Source organism: Athene noctua, chromosome 2 (assembly GCF_965140245.1).
Source record: "Athene noctua chromosome 2, bAthNoc1.hap1.1, whole genome shotgun sequence".
Lineage (NCBI taxonomy): Eukaryota > Metazoa > Chordata > Aves > Strigiformes > Strigidae > Athene > Athene noctua.
This window is the reverse complement of record NC_134038.1, coordinates 148,609,918-148,629,664: the sequence shown is the minus strand read 5'-3', so window position 1 is coordinate 148,629,664 and position 19,747 is coordinate 148,609,918. Positions and strand designations below refer to the sequence as shown.

Sequence of the window (19,747 nt, the reverse complement as noted above, 5' to 3'; positions counted from 1 at the left end):
ATAAACTCAAACTATGTTAACTTAGAAATGCCATACTGAAAGTTTTCCAAAAGCAGAAACCAAGAGGCTACTGTTTGTAGACTTTTTAAATTGTTGGCCAAGATTACAGAGTAGCTTTTAGAGCATCAGACTTCAATAATGTGACCTAATGTGTTTCTACCTTGTACAAATTATTAACACTGTAGGCTTAAATAAAATCATTGCAAGACACTGAAATGTTGTGACAGAAAACAAATGCTTAAACACAGTTAGATACTGCATGCATATATGCTCTTAAATGTGCTCTGAAATGAGAGAAACGAAAGTGTTTGCAATCTGGGAAGGGAATGGAAAGAACATTTATTTAAAACATAGGTTAAGGATAAGCCTTCTCAGATGCTGTTCCTGCTGCATTCTCCTCTGTCATGGTGCCTACTACATTCCATTGCTTTTGTCTGGGCTTGGTATTTGGGAAATTTTGGTGAGGGCTGGAAGGTGGGGGGGGGGGGCGGCATGCTGGAAGCTGGTCAGCAGTAAGGAGAGGAGGGCTGGTGTGGGAATTGTGGAGTGGGGTCAGGGTTTAACTTTAGTGGCCATTCATCAGATGATGATTGATTGCTGTGCAGTCCCAGGGGACGTTTAACAACATCTCCGCCCATCCCCCTGCCCCCTTTGAAAGCAGATGGACCAAAAAATGGGGAGAGCGACACCCAGGAATTCCTGCTGTTGTAAAATGTTTTTACGGTGCACTGTACAGCCTTTCCTGAAGCAATCACATTTATGGCCTTGCTGTTGTATTTCTTGGGCTGCTGTGGCTGTAAAAGATGAATAGCCCTGTAATATGGTTCACTGATTCTGTTTAAATTGAAGTAGGCTCCCTTTATTGTTTTGTGTCTAAAATTGTATGCCACCAATTCAGGAAATATTTCCTGTTTGGGAAATAATCAACCCATAGCTGATTTATTTTGAAATAAATCACTTTTAACTATCTCTAAAACTGTTCCCCTCTTGCTTTAGATTTCTTTCTTCATTTAATTTTGGTGGCAATACTAAAATACTAATTAATGCAGTGAGGCAGCTCTTCAAAAAAAAAAAATCTACTAAACTTGCTTATGCATCTTCTTTCTGTTACTAAATAGTTATCAAAATGGGTGTTGGAAAGGCACCAATTTTTATATTAAAACAGTTGCTTCTAAGTAAAAAAACCAGTTGTTTTACTTATTTAATTACATAAACAATTCATTAAACGCAATTTACGCAATTTTGAATTTCTTTGAAAGGAGGTCTCTGCTTTTCTTTTAATTTCTGTCTTTCCTTGCTGTCTATCAGAACATTTGTGGTTTGGAAAAACCTACATGTTTGAAGGTTTTTGTTTACAAGACATTTTTTTATACATTTGGGAAAATGGTGAAATTAACAGGATAGTTAATTTACATCTTGATGAATCTTTTGACTGTGTCATCTCTGCCTCTTCAGATAAGGTGGAAGGAGGGAAGTTTTAGGACTTTATTCAAGTACTCTGGTTTGTGTGTAGTTTTTTTTTTTCCTTAAACTGAGTATCCTAAACTGATCTCTGTTATGGAAGACTTGGTATTTCTCTACCCTTCCTTCCCACTGCCCCTACCTAGCAACATTTCAAGACCAGTCTTGTTATTTGTCATATAATGAGCATAGAAGGAGCAGTATGTTATATTAACAGTGCAACTGAAATGTGGGGTGGCCTTTTCACATTGCTGAAATGGAAGAAGGGGAGTCTCTGCCAACCTTTTAGGTATACAAGTGCTTCAAATCTGAATTAAGAACACTTGTGCATTGTCCTACTTACATCGTTGGTATGAATTTTTTGCAGTAGGTCACTTGGGGGTGGGGGTAGGTCACTTGGGGGTGGGGGTGTGTGTTGGCTTATTCCCCCCCCCCCCCTTTAGAAATGGGCATAGAAACTTAAATCTAGCAGTACGTGACCTTTGTGGCCATGACCTAGGGACTGGGATATGAGCAGGCTTGAGTTTAACACTAAATGCCTGGTTGTAGTTGCAAGCACAGACAAGCTGGATGCTGTGCCCCAAGCTCTGTTAGCCCAGCTGGCACAAACCCCCCTTGCTGTTGCACCCTGCACAACTCGGTACTTTACAGCTTAATTCTCTGGGAGTGTGGCACCACTGTTGGGTAGAGCTGATCTATGGCCTGCTGGGAATGCTCTGGACAGTGAGTATGTGGGATTCACCACAGAAGGAGAATTGCTGCTCTTGTACCTCTGCCAAGGTTGGGGTTTCTGTTGTGGTCTTTCTGTCCACAAGGGAGTTTCTGGGGGGTTCCTACTTAGTTCATCTTGAAGCTGGTTGACTCTTCCATTCTTGTAGCGGTTAACTCTCTTCTGCACCGAGAGCAATAGGGATTACAAGTTTGTGTTTCCTCCTGTTTGTGTTTAAGGTAACTGTTTTAAATAAATGTAATGATGGAGATCAATCCATCACTGTCTACTTCTTTTTGCCCAAGCTTGTTAACCCCTTTGCTCTCAGATTTAAATCTAGGTTATTTTCCCCATTTTCTTTACTAAGAAACAAGTATGAGGCTTTATCAATGGCTTTTGTAGTATTTACCCATGATTTTTCCCTGCCGTGTGCTATGTAATCTGCATATTTCTGAAATGAGATTATGACTTTTGTCTGTCTTCATTCTAAATTCAGGAACGATGGTTTTCACCATATTTTGGTGGGTGACGAGAGGCAACTGAACAGCTTAAACTTAGTTTCTCTTTGGTTTGAATGGTTAGATAACTCTCTACACTGGATGCTGTTACCTTGCGGCAGAAGGGCCTGGGTGACAGGGCTGATCCGTGGTGTTTTACTGAGGTTTTGCTTCTGGTGTTGACTATTTTGGAGGACTAATAACAGATTTAGCTTGCTTCTGGACTTCTGTTCATATGGTCACCATTTTCTTTTCAGCTGCTCTGCTTGATTGAGGCCCCAAATCCCTGCTGTATGTTTTTAAAGTATATCTGATTCATATGACTTAACTTGATACCCTGTCTTGGTTTTCATTCTCTCTCAACTTCTCAGTTGTTAAGTGGAGTCATTCAGCAACATGTAATAAACATTCCCTGTAATTTCAACAGCAGAATTACAGAACTGCATGAGAAAGTGAACATTGTATACAGATTTAGACAACCGCAGTGTAAAAACAAGGAGCCCTCTAGTTGAGGAAGATAATGCATTTGAATAACACATTTTCAAGCCAAGGCAGCTTCTTATTTAGAAAAGGCAGATGAACTGAGACACTGCTTGATGGCTTAGTATTTGAACAGAAGCAAAACATAACAGTCTGTTCCAGTTTTTCTACAGCAAAACTTTACTTAAAAAAAAAAAAAAAGGGTGTGACCGTGCACACATGTCAGATTTTACTAACACACACATACCCCTTTGAGAAATTAATCCATATACCACTTCAGCTGTTGTGCTTATATAAGTTTAAAATGTCATTTTATGCAGCACAGGCAATCTGAGGGAATCACCTGTCCTGTCCTCCCCCTTCCTTTTAAGGGAGAAGGGAAAGGGGGACGTTATGTACCATATCATGAACTGTTAGCTGGAATTGGGAGTGACTGGATAACAGCTGTGAGAAGACAGGCATATCAAACATTTGTCCAATCTTTGTTCTGCCCTTGCTCCTTTCTGCAAGGTAGATTTCAAGTAGCTGGTGACTGAAAAATTGTGGTATGAAACCTTGTTTTCCATTTTTGACTGTTCTGTGGTAATAATAGAATTTTTTAAGATCACACTTCAACAAAAATAGTGTAGGTAGTTAAGAGTAAGATTTAGAATACGGAAGTTTTCTGTGAGGAAATATTGTGCTCCTTCGCTTGCATCTTTGAAAACAAAACAGCTGATTTCTGCTTGCCTCTTAAGAAAACACACATCCATGGAAAACGCTATTTCTGTGTGCTGCTACCCTCTACTGGGTGGAATGGGAACAGTTGTGGCTGATGAATGAATCCAGCTTTATAGGCTAACATCTTGTAAGATGTCATTGTGTTTCGAATATAGGGTTTTTAAGTGCTTTGTGAATAGAATGGGGTTTTAGCAGTTATCCACAGTTCACTGTAGCATTCTGATGGGCATGCCAATGTTCCAGTCTTGTTCTCCAACTTAAGCATCTCTTATGTACCCACTGGCATAGAAACAGTATGTCATAGCGAAGGGTTTTTTTGCTTTGCTGTTGGGAGTGGCAGCAGGGACTCTTGCCTAATATTGTCACCCTGTACACAAGGGATTTGCAGGGAGGAAGGGAAGGATGCTTCTTGGAATGCAGATTTTTGTTTTTCCCTTCTGGGAGGTGGGTGTGGTTGTGCTGCAGTTTTCCAATGCAGTGATTATTAAATGATCCACTTAAAAGAATGTGGTGTTTGTGTATGCAGGAAAAGTTTTCACCTGAAACTTGCCATTGGACATCTCCAATCTGCAAGTGTTGGCAGATGGCTTCCGCTCTTAAGAGAAGCTGATGTGGACACTCTTCCTAGTATTGTATTGCAGAGAAAACAATGACACTTCCATCTAACTGTTAAGAGTATGATTTGGAGCTCACTGGAAGAGATAGCTCTTCCTCCGTGGAGAAACTACTGTGAAGTCTTTGCCTGTTGCTGCTGCCTCTAATCATCCCCATTATAGCTGAGTTGTTGGATTTTTTTCATCATGGTGCTGTTTTCTCTTTAATTCTTCATTAGGTAGTGATACAGATTTTTTTCTTCTAGGTACTGCATTTCTACTGTGATACCTGTTCTGTCCCCATATGTCGGGAATGTACCATGGGACGACATGTGGGTCACAGCTTTATCTACCTCCAAGATGCCCTACAGGATTCCAGGACTCTCACCATTCAGCTCCTGGCAGATGCTCAGCAAGGACGACAGGCTATTCAAGTAAGATACTTCCAACTTGAGAACTTTATTTTCCCCTCCTTCTCCCCCCGCCTTCCCCAGCTTGTCTGTTACAGGGCAAGGTGTCAAGGCACAAAGCTCTCTGCTTCTGCTGTCAGTCTTCTCACCCCTTCTGTTCTCAGATCTGACAGAAGTGGCTGTGGAACTGAAAACAAAGTGCTGTTACGAATTTTGCATTCTTGCAGCATAATCCTGTCATGTAAAATACAATATATATGAAGCTCTGTACAAATGCACTTGAGCATGAAGCATTTTGAAGAAAGTTCTGATCTTGTATAGCAGTGCTAAGCCTGGTCTTGTTTTTCCAACTGAGACTTATTTTCGGCTATCTTTCATGCCAGTACATCTAGTGCTGTAACTACCTATGACTCTGGCTGTGTCTTCAGTGCTGCCACCAAATATAAAATACTAATCAGCTGTTGGATTAGTGTGAAACTTCCAACCCATCTGTGCAGAGAATCTGGAGCTATCTCCATACAAGGATTACTCTGCACACACAGCTGCCTGTTTATTGCATCTTACCTCAGCTATGTGTTATAATGCAAATAGAAATACTAGGCAAGGACTGGAAGGAAGGCAGTAGAGTGCTTCAGACTACAGAAGGAATTTATGTAGGGAATTAAGTTTCAGGGATAGGTAGATAGTTACTTTTGCTGAACGATATCTAACAGTAACTATGATATTACAAGTAGTTTTGCCTGGATAGAGACTTAAGGTGGGGAAAACATAGTGGGAAGCTATGTTCTGCGCTACTACCTTCTAGCTTTGCTAGCCTCGGATGCTCTAGATTTAAGCTGGATATTCTGAAACTCAATGCTTCTATGCGATTTAAATAATAAGATTTTTTTGAGTAAACATGGATAGAATGCCACATTTAAGAAGTAAACTTACTTTCTGAATTTGGTGTACTTTCCTGACACATGTGTGGTACAAACAATAATAATTAGAAACCCCCCAAGCAAGCCCATTGTCCATCCAAGCATTGCTTGTTTCTAGTAGATGAGGATTTGAGTTAGTCTCTTTAAATCTTCTTAATAAATGGAAGCTGTTAAATCTATTGCTGTTGGCAGTGAGCACTCTTTCAGTCTCTCCTAGATCACTTTCCTGCAGTACGGTGGAATTCCTGTGTACTCCGGGCAGGCTACTAGATGTACAGCTTATGTATCTTGGGGACTGGCTGTTTTGGTGTGCTCTGAGACAATTTTTCTGCCTCATTGGGTAACGAGAATAAGCTGTAACTTTTAGCCTGTCAGATAACTATAACTTCAAGCTTTTTGAGTGGGACAGGAGCAACTAAGTTGTTTTTCTCCCCTTAAGTCTTTACGCTTGTGGAATGAAATAGTATTATGATGCTATAGATACTAAACTGTTGTTGATGTCTCCCTTTAGCTTGTGTTGTTAACTTGTTACAACAGAAGACCAAACACCCAACTTTTTGGAGCTGGATGGCTAACTAAAAACTCCCATCTTAACACAGAATCCTACAAACCTTAGCTTCTTCCAAGATTTGTTTAAATTGGATCATAAGGCTGTTCAGCAGTATCCATACTGAAACATTTCACATGTCCCCGAAAAGACAAGAAGGAAGGGATTATACTAAAGAACCTCACTGGTGCAGTGTTCTGAATTTCTGAAGCCTGTCCTAGACAAGGGCTTGTCTGTTAGTAATTAAATTACTGCTTCTGACCTCCAGGGCTCTTAATCATCTAACTGGTGCAATAAATCATCTAAGAAGGGACTGTCTCTTGGAGTAGAAACCAGCAGAATATCATTGAGTACCACTCTACTACTTTTTTGCATAAATGCTTTTGTGCCTGCTTGCTTCCTGACGGGTTTGCTTTGCTCATTACCCTCCATTTTCTTCTGGCTTCTGTGTTGGAGGCTTGTGCCATTGTGGTGAGCTGACTACTTACTTGATGATGGTACAGGTAAAGACTGGGTGGTACTGGCTGTGCTCATGTAACCCAAACAAGCACCTCCAACTGAACTTAGTTTGTACAGCTTTGCCCTGGTCTAGCTACAGCCCATCCAGGTTGAAAGGCTATCTTGGAAGCGCTAACTGGGCAACTTCCATAAAGATTCTGTAAAATGAACCATGCTTTTCAAGAACTGAGTTTTTTATTAGTTTAGTGAGCTTTTTTATCTGGACTGTTGTACAGAAAAAGGATAGTGAGTGAGCAGATCACTGATAAAGTTGAGGAGGTGGTAATCTCTGTGTGTATATGCAGGAAGGGGAAGACTGTACAACTCAAGACAGCTACTACCAAAGCAACATGAGCAACAACTATAGAAGAGCATGTGATGTAGTTAAAAGCAGAGGTGCCTGATTCTGGGGTTGATGCAGTGAGCCTGCTGCATAAGACTTCTAAGTTTTCATGGAGCAGAGTTTTCCTTGTTCTTGGAACGATAGGACTGTGAAGCTATATATTTATCCTAGGGAGGAGACAGCATGTCAGCATGAATTTAAAACAAACTCTGAAGTAACTAGATTCTAAATTAAAAGAAATTGGCTTGAGTGCTTTTCTTAAAGTTTGGAAAATGTCAACAGAATTAAATACCAGTACAAGCTGCAATATGAGGAACACAGACTGGAGCTCTAAGAGGCTTCAAAAATAAGAAAGAAAAGCCCCACTTCTTAGTGGGACTGATTCATACTGCTGTACTAGTAACTCCTCCTTAATAGGCTCTGAAAGTGATAGCTCTCTGACATGAGATGTTGAGGATGGATGAGGAGGGGTAGTTGAGAGTAAAGGGGAAAAGGTGGAATTTGAAGGGCATTGCAGAGAGAGGAAATCAAGCCATGAGTCAACTGGCTGGAGAGTATCTGGTTAACCAAAGTTGAAGGCTTTTAGGAAGAAATGTTTATTTAAACTCTTCCTGCTGCTTTGGAGGAAAGATTGTTTTTCAGACTTTAAAAAAAAAAAATCTGTGAGTTGGGATATATTTCAGCCTCTTGATCCACTGAAGCCTGATGTAGTCTGTCACTCCTGAAAAGTCCAAACCTCACTTTTCAAAGGAGTTGAAGTTGTCTGTAAGAAATAGTAAGCCTGGCAGCAAGAAGCTTGCTTTCCTCCTCAGTGAGGTTCTGCAGCAATGGAAAGCTTCCCTGCTGCACTGATCCTGGCCTGGATCATATATTTCTAAGCCTGTCCCTAACACAGGGAACTTGTGCTTGTGTGCCTTGAGTGGTGAGCTGATCCAGCTGAAAGGGTAACCTTTCTGTGGGAATACTTTTTGGCTGGGTCAGCCCTCTGGTTGGTTCACTGCAATGTTACAAGGACTGTTGATGGTGCCAGGGAATGGAGCAGAAACACCCAACTCTGTTGCTCATAGGACCTCTTTCTTCTCTCAGTGGAAAGGTATCCTCCTTGCAGGGATACTTTTCTAGCCTTTTCAGAGACTTGAATTGATTCACAGGATGATAGGAAAGCCAAAGTTGACACTGGATTAATGGTGTCAGGGGAAAAGCAGCACTTGATGCCCTTCTATACAGGGAGCTTGTCCTGCTGCCTTGTTTTACCTCATGAAAGTGCACACTTAGCTGTCTTCTTTCAGATTTTTTTCCAAGGACTGGGCCGCAAACTGAACGTAAATCTGTTATGATGAAAGATAGATGGCTTCTTCAAAATGTCATGTTCTTAAAATACATCTATACATGTGTAATTGTATATATGTATGTGTGTGTGTAATTTAATGCACTTGTGTAACAGTAAAGCATTGAGTGCTCATTCCTGTTTAGGGTCAATTTCCAGGTGATCATGTTAAAATACAATTTGATCTGGTCATGTCAGTTGTCTTAAAAGTGGTTTTATTGGAAACACAAATTTTTTCCTAGCTGAGCCTATAGTTGTTTCTTGCTATATGTTTGACAGTGCAGGCTTTCACATATAAATGAATGCAGTGAGACTGGTCATGTGCAGAACATAGAGGGAGCCACTCTCTTATGTACCAGCATGAAAGGCTTAGGAGTTGGTGGTAAGTCGGGTCAGCCATTAAGGCACTCCCAGGTTGTGGGGGAGGTGGTATGAAGTAGATTAACAACTTTATTCTAGGGAAGGGGGGAGGGAGGCGCTGTTAAAAACTTAGCCAGCCAGAGGAGGAAGCTGATCTGTTGCCTTGAGCCTCTGCCCTTGAGTGGAAGCTTCCCTGTGGGTTGCCATATGGATCTGTGCTGCTGGGAGGTCGATACCTGAGAAGGATGGCACTGCTGTGCTGCAAGGGATCGTTCTGGGGCTGTCACATTGAGTTAGCTCAGGCACCCTTGTGTGAGTGCCTTTGAAGCCAGACTTGCAGGTTTGAGAATCTGAAATGAAGCTTTGTAAACAAAATGGAGTCAGTTGTGCTTTTTCTAAGTCTGGGATTTGTATCAACAGAGGCTGAATTTCTTTGTACTTATGGTTATTGTTCTGTGTTGTATTTTAGTGAGTTCCTTAGTGTAACATATGAGCAGATGGTTATCGGGGAAGATAAATGTGACATGTGTCACTGTCCAAACTATTGTTCTGCTTAAAACTGTAGGCAAAAGCCTGTTCTTGCAGTACAAATGAAAGTGAGTGTTGGTTTCTGACATAAGTTAACCTGGCCTTATAGCCCTCCTTCCATTAAAGCTTATCTTAAAATTCTCTCTGAGAATTCAGCATTTTACACTTTTTAGGCTGAAACCTTTAAATTGGTTCAACCATTGTGGCTTGTGCTATAGTTGCACCAATATTACTGCAAAGCCACTGCTAAATCTGTTAATCCCAGTATTTTTACTGCAACTATACATTGTATAGGATCTTCCAGTTCATTTTTCTGGTATAAGAACATTAGGAAGTTTATGTCCAGTTCTTGATGCTGGAGAAAGCTGTCTCTTATGTTTTGGTTGTTTTATCCTGGTCTGAAACAGTGATAAGTAAGTAATTGGAAAAGTTCTGTGAAACAAGCCCTCTGCATCTTTTTGTTTCCCTAAGGAACTGAAAGCAAACTATGGATGGAACACCCTCCATGTGGTGGAAGAAGGCGAACTTGAGATACAAGGGAAGGTTTCCTTAAGTATTTTAATTAAAATGTCCCTTTAAAAGCTAGAGAGAGCTTTGCTGGAGAATATGCATCTCAAAGCTTCTTTTTCCCCCCTAAGTAGGATTAACTTCCTCTTAAATTCCTTAGTGTTTAAAGTGTAAATCCTCTATATTGTGTATTTAATGTTCTTCAGCTGTTACCTGTGGTCCATTCACCTCTGAAATACTGAAGGATTCCTCTGAAGAAAACAAAGTTTGCTTTCAGTTTGAATTTTCTCTCCAGAGGTTTGCAGCTTCGTTGGAAAATTTAGACTAGCAAACTTAAATATTTGAATTAATGCCTGAAAAATTATACCTCCTTCCCATCTTTAGATGGGTGGAATTAAAAATCCTAAGGACCTTTTAAAAAATGAACATGCAAGCTAGTATTGATGAGTTGCAATACAGTTACCATAAGCAACCTTTACATATCTCATGATGTTGCCACAGTGGCACGTTGTGCTGTGGTTTGTACAAACAGGTGATTTTCTGAACTGAATTGATATAGTCTAACATCATGGCTCAGATCTGGATTAATAGGCTCTGCTGTTTGATACCTAAGTTAGCCTCCTTAAATAACTGCTGTGTGGACATAACTGTGAACATACTGATGTTAATTTGGGCATTAGACTGGAAACCATGCAACGAGGGCATCGGCACCTTTACAGTAGCTCTGCAGTTCTCGTTTGTTGTCCATCAGAATACTTGCTTTGTAATGTGTTTGTTTTGTTGTTGTTTGGTTGTTTGTTTTTTTTTTTTTTCCCTCCTGGAGTGTTGTATGCTTCTGATCATAATTTTTCATTAAAAAGACTAGCACTAGTGAAAACTCGGGGGTAGTGATACTCCATAGGAAAACTTGCTAAGATTAAATTGTAGAAAGCTTTTTGTTAACTTGACACTCCAGTAGAAGACAGGAAATGTGAAAAAGGCTGAAAACTGGCATTCTACAGGATGGCAAATCCTGATTCAGACCTCTCTATAATCAGCCTAGGTATCCAAAAGTGCAACTGAGTTGGCTACTTCTGGCTCTTGCTGTCTGTTTCTCCATAGGTTTGTGTTGTAGTGTCAGTTGCCATGTCAAAGCCACTGTAGCAGGCTCACCTTGGGTGCCTGTGACACTTTACACTGGGGGGGTGTTTATGCAGAGCTACGTCTCATTAAAGATGTAAAACGTTGTATGAATTATAGGAATAGCTACCTTGAGCTGTTAAAGTAGCCTTTTCTGTTTGTATAAAATGTCCAGAGAATAAAAACTGAGATGTGTACATTCAATAATCCTCATTAAACACTTTGAAATCTGAAAGTACAGGTAATACTGCACGCAATTGTCCTCTTTTGCTAAAGTGTGTGCTTTGAATGTTATTTGTTGCTATTTGGGTGGGAGAAGAGCAAGAATTTCTGAAATGTACTGGTAGCAATAGCTAGTGATAGGTGACTGCATTGCTTTCCTTCATGGAAACATGCTTTGTCTGCCCCACTGGCAGCTCTGTGTGTGAGGTTTCCTTTTGTTGTGGCCCTCTGGTTCATATCAACTGCACAAACGCTGTTACTTCAGTTTTACTCTGAGGAACTGGAAGTACCAGTTTCAACCTTAAAATTTACCAAAAAACATTGCAAAGTTTTTTGGTGTTTTTTTTTTTTTGTTTTTTTTTTTTTTAACATAGGGCACTGGTGACATCTCTAATAGAATGGGGAGTGGTATTGTCCATTTTTGGGCCCCTGAGAAGTCACAAGTGAATAGGTATGGCTGCAACAGGCGATTTACTGTATTGGCCAACAGCAGGATGCAAAATAGTTGTTTTCCATCTCAAATTCAGTAACACAGTGCAATTCTTTGCTTAAACACAAGCCTTGTCTTCTCTCTTCCAAGCATCTGAACTGGCTGACCGTCTCATTGACTAGCACTGGGATAATTATGACATACCATGAGGAGAGCTCATCATAAAAGCTGCTTTTCTTTAAAAGGATTTGTTGTTAAAAAGATTGTGTGGTGTCTGACCAGAATAAGAAATGCTGCTGCTTAGCATGTTTCTGAAGAAGTTGACCTCTCCGAGACAAGTTCTGCACAGGAAATGCCTGCAGAACAGCAGGAGGGAGTTATCATGGCAGATCTGTGATATCTTACAGTAATCAAAGAGAACAAGGGATTTCCATGTAAAGAAGGCTTCCAAAAGTTGTACTTAAAGCTCTTGGCTTTTGCTTCAGATAGATAACTTGCCTATTGCTGTCCCTCTCCTCCCTCTCATACCACTGCCTGCTGCTGTGTGTTTGATGCTGGTCAGCCTTCCTAGGCTGTTCTAGCCTCTTTTGCCAGAGTGCAGGACCATGTGAATTCTACTAAAACTTTACCAATAACATGGACAATATTAGAGCCTTAGTGTTTTAGGCAGCCTTCGCTGATCTGAGCTGTTCAGACTCAGTCAAGTAAACAAATGTAGATCCAGATGATAGTGTGAGTTGTTGGTAGACAACCTTGTGCTGTTGAGTATAGTTACTTGCCCTACCGTAACTGGTTCCTACAGATCAAAGATCACAGCATACACAGGGAGTTAATAACTCTCCCTCTATGATGGAGTTCTTGAAAGGTGGACTCTGGTTTTAGTGAAGAATTGAGGGAAGTTGAGATTGCTCTTACCTATAAGGTATGAGGAAAGCATACATAAAAAGCTCCAACAAGTAAACCAAGACTTTCCTGCTTTCACAGACGTGCTTGCTAGAATTGGAGTATGAGTGGATAGCATGGTTTCCCTAACACTTCTCAAGGAGATAATCATTTCTCTTTGCAAGAGAAGGAGAGTGTTTTGCTGTGCTTGACAAGAATCCGGGTCTGTTTTGGAAGAAACACATACCTTTTCTCTGCAGTAGAAGCTGGTTCTGTATTTGAATGCCAAAGCATAGATGATAGAGGCACATGTGGACTCTTACAGCTAGGACTGAGACTTACTGGCTTTTAGGAAGCCTTAATTGGTGGCCAGTTGTGACTTCATGTCTGCTTTGCTAATTGTTGTAGTGATACTTTCACTTTCTGTCGACTTGAATTGTTGGGTCAAATTTGTCTGCCAAAAGCTTTGTGTGAAGACAGGTCAGGTCTGCCTCCAGTGGGACTGGGATGTTTAGACTGCCTGTGAGTTTGAAGACATTCCCTGTTAAAAATGTAGTGAAGGTGACTGACCTGGGAGTTGTATCAAGGAGAACAGCTGAAAGACATATTCCTCTTACTGAGCCCTGTGCTGCAGAGGGGCTGTCAAGTGCCACTCCTGTTTTTCCCCTGCCAGTTTGCAAGAGACTTCTTTGGATAAAAGATGAGAAAGATTGCCTTGTCTTATTTTCGCAGGGTTGTCTTCATCTTGTCTCCAATGACTAAACACCTGTCCAAGTTAGTCTTCCTTTTCCTTTGTTCTCTGCTCCTATCTGACCTGGAATACATCTAATTCAAACTAGTTGTCTTAAAAGAACTACCTGGAATGAAAATATCCAAGTAACAGTACACTTCTGGTTTTATGTTTTAGCACTCCCATTGTTGGCATAAACTAGATGCTGTAGAACCAGCCAGATCAGACCTCGAAAATACTAACAACTCACTACATGAAAGATAAGAATCCCTGTCTGACTTTCTAGACAAAGCAGGATCACACTGGGTGTTGCATCAGGTGGTTCTTAGATTGGTACATATTCATATGCAGACTTAAACTTGAAGGCCCTGAATGTACAGTAAAGCCTTTAAGTTACATTTTTGCCCACTTTATCAAGCCTGTGTTTCTGAAGATTAAAGATGGTTTTGGCTAGAGCATTCCCTGGCTATCTAGTCTGAAACAGCTCAGGTTCTGAAATGGGGACCAGTTCCTCAGACCAGAGTGAGGGAAAGGTGTGTTGTAAAGTCTATCTAAAATGCTGTATTTAAAAACAAATACCCATGGCTATTTCCATGGCTTTCAGTATGTAATGTGGAAAACAAAGGTGAGTTTGAGTTACGTTCTCAGCTTGTCAACTTGTTGAGCTGTAGTCATGTTTTGTGTGTTTAGCTGTCTTGTGTATGTTGCTTAACACTCTAGAAATAAAGATACTGTAGCCTGCGAAGCTTATGAAAAGAGAAAAAAGTAAATCTATGATGCTACAGTCACACAATCACAGGATGGTTGAGATTGCAAGGGACTTCTAGAGGTCCTGTCCAACCCCTCTGCTCAAGCAGGGATGCCTAGAGCTTGTTGCCCAGGACTGTGTGTATACAGCTTTTGAATATCTCCAGGGATGGAGACTCCACAACCTCCCTGGGCAACCTGTGCCAGTGCTCAGTCACCCTTACAGTGAAAAAGGGTTTCCTGATGTTCAGAGGGAACGTCCTGTGTTTGGATTTGTGCCCATTGCCTCTGGGGCCCGTCACTGGGGGGATCACTGGAAAGAGGATGGCTCTGTCCTCTTTGTACCCTCATGTCAGGTATTTGTATATTACTAAGATCCCCTTAGAGCTCTGTCTTTCTAGGCTAAATACCTTCACATACCATAATTTTGTTCTAGAATTTTGTAACTAATCAACTAGTACATCTAACCTCTTGGAGGTTCACAACCTCATCTGCATGTTAATGCTGATTCACTGTATGACACAGATGGTGAAAAGATTCAGTTAACTGAAGCTGTTGAACCTTTCCCATTGGGAACTGTGATACTTCAGATTTGCCCGCTATTTATCCTGTTTGGCTTTACGTCCTTTTCTGTAATGTTTTATGAAACTGGGAGCAGCTTGGGAAGGATTTTTTAGGGAAACAATTCTTTCTTTGAGGGAAGAAGAGACATGTTCCTTCCAGATAAATTCTGCGTATTTGTAGAATACTACTACAGAATGTTTTTAAAATACTAGAATTACAAAGTTCTATTAGAAAGAATTTGGTGTCTATCCAAGGTGTGAGCAACTGTATGAATGCTTTTTAATGATAACCATCTAATGTTTGTTTTTCTTATAAAATTGATTAACTTTGTGTACTGTTAGGGGTATTTCTGTGCAGCTCAGATGCGTAGATGATACTCCATACAGTGTAATTTCTTACTAGCAGCAGAACCATCACTCAACAACAGTCTGAACCATTCTGATGGACAAAACAAACTGGGTTCTTTGTGTGTAGGAAAACATGAGTGAATTTCTGTGTGAGTCTTGTCTGAGTTCATACTAGCTGCTTTCTGGAACTGCACAAGGAATTTAGTTCTGTGGTGCTGGTGCATGGTACACTGAAGGCATAAACTGTGTAATAGATTTTAAAAAAAGTCAGTTTTCAGGCTGTAATGTATGAAATGTAGGTGAAGGCCTAGAAAAAACCCAAGAGTTGTCACTTTGAGTTCACCTGAAGGATAGTGAAATGTAAGCAGCAGTCCTCTGATGTATTTCTAACTGGTTTGCTTGGGTCCTAAGTGTGTTGTCTTTTTTCTCCCCAGCTGAGTATTGAACAGGCCCAGGCTGTGGCAGAGCAGGTTGAGATGAAGGCGAAGGTGGTACAGTCTGAAGTCAAAGCAGTGACTACTAGACATAAGAAGGCCTTGGAAGAGCGGGAGTGTGAGCTGCTCTGGAAGGTATGCACCTTACATTTCTAGTTTGAACTGCCTTTTCAAATTGAAAATGTGCTTTTTAACTAGTACATGGCCAGATTCTGATATTCTCCCAAAGAACACTGAATTGAAACACTCAAGTTTACTGTGAATTCATCTTTCTGTAAATAGCAGGATGCTGGATTCTGGCCCTTGTTGGTTTTGTGCTGAAGGTATCTCTTAATCTGAGAAACGGTTGGGGTTTTGGAGGAACTACTGTATGCTGGCTGAAGTTTAGCCCCACGGCTAGGGCAGGCACTCCCCCTGCCGGCCCCAAGGCCCTGACTTCCATCACAGCACTGACTGGAGAAGAGGTTGCCTTTAAGCACCTTGTTTAAAGACTGCCTTTAAAACCTCTTTAAGATGTTGCTGTAGCAGGTGTATAGCATAGGGTTTTCTTAAGTGATCTGCTTTTCATAAACAAAGGAGCGAATCTGTATGTGCTATGTCTAAGAAAGGTCTTAGAAAGACTAGTAGAAATTCTGCAAGACTTAGCTTTCATAGTCCCAACATCTAAAAACTTAACTTACTCTCAGTCAAGGTAGTGTCCCTCTGATTTTTATTTTATTAGTAGAAGAAAAGAATACTCCCCAGCAAAGAGTATCTGCCACAATGCCAGACTTTTTCTTGCACTTGATTTCAGTCATGGTGTATGTGTGGTATTTTGAAAGAAGAAAAGGAAGTAACAGCAAAGTTTCTTATTCTGAAAAGGTAGTTTAGTGGTCATCGCTTTTCTGTGCTTGTTTATTTAGCACAGGTTAGTTTGGATTGGCCCTTGGGGTCCCACCTGTAGAATTTAACAGAAACCCATGCTCTGCTGTTGAATTAGGATTTTTAGATCAGTGAGTCAAACTGACTAGTCATGTGCTCACATGATTGTTGTTACTGGTATAGGGGAGCAAAAATGTGTGGTCAAGATGGGGAAAACTTAGGAGTAAATTGAGAATACCTGGTGCAGTTACATATTATAGGAGCGAAGAGTGTCAGTAGGGCAGGTGCTGTGTGGCCACTGCCGATAGTAGCAGAACCAGATGGGATGTGGTTGGTGAGGCACATGCTGCCAAGAAGCAGTGCCATCCTGCTAAAGTACTTCTCCCCTGCCTCTTCTCCCATCAGCATTGATTGGAACAGTAATGTTCTGGTTTAATATCAGTTGCCGGCAAAATGACCACTCTGGTAAGAGCTTTTTGTGTGGAGCTAGCTAGTCTAGCTACAGTGAGACTTAATCCCTTAAAAGGGAAGTTTGATTTTCTGTAGTTTTTATAAGTGTCAGTGGCAAGATTAAAAATGCACTTTGTGTAGTTACTGTACATCTGATGGTGCTTTTCCTGAGGTATTTGGATTGAGGGAGATGAGTTCAGTTTCCCCAGTTAGCCTTCCCCAAGAAGCTTCTCTTTTGAAGTATTCCTAGTACAGGAGAACAACTGCCCCTAAGATACTTGTATCCCAAGAGACTGCATAAATGCACTAGAGAATGTCTACACTGTGAGATCAAGTTCTCTTCAGGTTATAAAACATTATTTTAAGAAGGAAACTGGGTGGTGGTGGTAAATAATTCTAGCAAAAAAAAAAATCTGAGTGTATTAAGCCCTCATGTGAAATGTGTTAGGGAATAATTTTGGGTGCCAGAGCTGAGGCTAATAAAGACTAAGGTGAAACCTAAGATTAGTAATCTCTTTTTGGAAATCTGTTGGAGGAGGCATCTCTGACTCTTTTTTAACAGTCTGGTAAAACCTGCATACCTTAACTTTAAATGAAATAGCATGTTTGTACATCTGTTATCTAGTCAGTGTATAACCAAGGAGTCTTCAGACAGTGAGCTGTACCTCATTAAAATACATTGCTGGTACTGTTCTGCAGCCAAGCAGGTACTCAGACATATGGAAATGTATTTTTGCAACAATAAAGCAATTACATGTTTCGTTGGTTTTACAAGGCAGGTGTCTTTGCCAGATGGTCTAAAGTGATTTTTCACAAGTAAAGATAAACACAGGGTTTTATAAAATAGTTACAAACAAACCATTTTCTCTTGAGCTTCAGCCCCCTCAAGCAGGGATTGGCAGTGACCTTCTGTGTCATTTGAAGTGACATCGTAAAGCATACTGTTGCAAAGCACTAGCTCAGCATGACTGCCAATATTTGCAAGAAAATATTGAAATAATTGGACCCTAAAAATCCCTGGAGATGTCTGGTATTATCCAGTCACATGAGAGCAGTTTTGGCAGGCAGGGGAATGACAAGAGCCCATGTGCATTAGCTGATGCTGACTCCTAGCCTCAGCTTTGTGTGATAACAGCCTACCTTCTGAAACTGGTCTCGATTCTGGTTAGAGATGCCTCAGTCTCTGCTCCTTCAACCTGTGGTAACTTGTGTCCTCTCTGGAGTCTTTAAGATGTACCTTCGGATGATCTGCCATGTACCTTGCAATTAGAAAACAGAATAGCATTTGAGGAAGCAAATCATTATTAGTAAGCAAGTGACTCTTCCTTTCAAATGCCATTGTGGTGCAGATCTGCAGAGTTAAGAGTGTATGATTTTAGCTGGAGGATAGGAGGGAATAATAATCCTGAATTTGGATAAATAAGTACTTTTCCTCATTTCTGCTTCTCTGCATCATGGCTTTTAGAGGCTTGTTCTGCAGTGTCAACATGCACAAGTGGTTTTTTTATGTAGAAGAGCAACATTAGGAAATGTTTCTGTGTTACAGGTTGTCTTTCCTGATGTAAATGTGCTTTTCTCTCTGTCTTGTGTGTCGTCCCCTCCCCCCAAGGTGGAAAAGATTCGTCAAGTCAAGGCTAAGTCACTCTACTTGCAAGTTGAAAAGTTACGTCAGAACCTAAATAAGCTGGACAACACCATTAGTGCTGTTCAGCAGGTCCTGGAGGAGGGTCGTACCATGGATATTCTTCTGGCTCGGGACCGCATGCTGGCTCAGGTGCAGGAGCTGAAGAATGTGAGAGGCCTTCTCCAGCCGCAAGAAGATGACAGGATCATGTTCACTCCCCCTGACCAGGCACTGTATATGGCCATTAAATCAATGGGCTTTGTCAGCAGCGGGGCTTTTGCTCCTTTGACTAAAGCCACTGGGGAAGGCCTGAAGCGTGCGCTGCAGGGAAAAGTGGCCTCTTTCACAGTGATAGGCTATGACCATGACGGTGAGCCTCGCCTTTCAGGAGGTGACATGATCTCTGCAGTGGTGATGGGCCCGGATGGAAACCTTTTCGGGGCAGATGTCAGTGATCAGCAGAATGGGACCTACCTGGTCAGCTACCGCCCACAGCTAGAGGGAGAGCACCTGGTTTCCGTGATGATGTGCAACCAACACATTGAGAATAGCCCCTTCAAAGTTGTGGTGAAATCTGGCCGCAGCTACATAGGCATTGGGCTGCCGGGGCTCTCCTTCGGCAGCGAGGGAGACAGCGACGGCAAACTCTGCCGCCCCTGGGGGGTTAGTGTAGACAAAGAAGGCTACATCATTGTTGCTGACCGCAGTAACAACCGCATCCAGGTGTTTAAACCGTGCGGGACCTTCCATCACAAGTTTGGCACACTGGGCTCCCGGCCGGGCCAGTTTGATCGTCCTGCTGGCGTGGCCTGTGACATCTCTCGTAGGATTGTTGTGGCTGACAAGGACAATCATCGCATCCAGATCTTCACATTTGAGGGGCAGTTCATTCTGAAGTTTGGGGAGAAAGGAACAAAGAATGGGCAATTCAATTACCCGTGGGATGTGGCCGTCAACACAGAGGGCAAGATCCTGGTCTCTGACACAAGGAACCATCGTGTTCAGCTGTTTGGGCCCGACGGCGTGTTTCTGAATAAGTATGGCTTCGAAGGGGCACTCTGGAAGCACTTTGATTCCCCCAGAGGTGTGACTTTCAATCACGAGGGCCACTTGGTAGTGACAGACTTCAACAACCATCGCCTTCTGGTCATCCATCCAGATTGCCAGTCAGCACGCTTTCTGGGCTCAGAGGGCACCGGGAACGGCCAGTTCCTGCGCCCGCAGGGAGTGGCAGTGGATCAGGAGGGGCGCATCATCGTGGCTGATTCCAGGAACCACCGGGTGCAGATATTTGAGTCAAATGGTAGCTTTTTATGCAAGTTCGGCACTCAGGGAAGCGGCTTTGGTCAGATGGACCGTCCTTCAGGTATAGCCGTCACCCCTGATGGCATGATTGTTGTGGTCGACTTTGGAAACAATCGAATTCTCGTCTTCTAA

The 19,747-nt window shown here is 41.7% G+C and overlaps 1 protein-coding gene across 1 annotated transcript in view; it reads left to right on the top strand.

Moving 5' to 3' along the window:
• Positions 1–19,747, top strand: part of TRIM71 (tripartite motif containing 71) — a 56,438-nt gene extending 36,691 nt beyond the window's left edge. The window contains exons 2-4 of the mRNA XM_074898104.1: positions 4,727–4,894; positions 15,376–15,510; positions 18,296–19,747. Coding sequence (XP_074754205.1) covers positions 4,727–4,894; positions 15,376–15,510; positions 18,296–19,747 — 1,755 coding nt within the window. The remainder of the gene's footprint in view (positions 1–4,726; positions 4,895–15,375; positions 15,511–18,295) is intronic.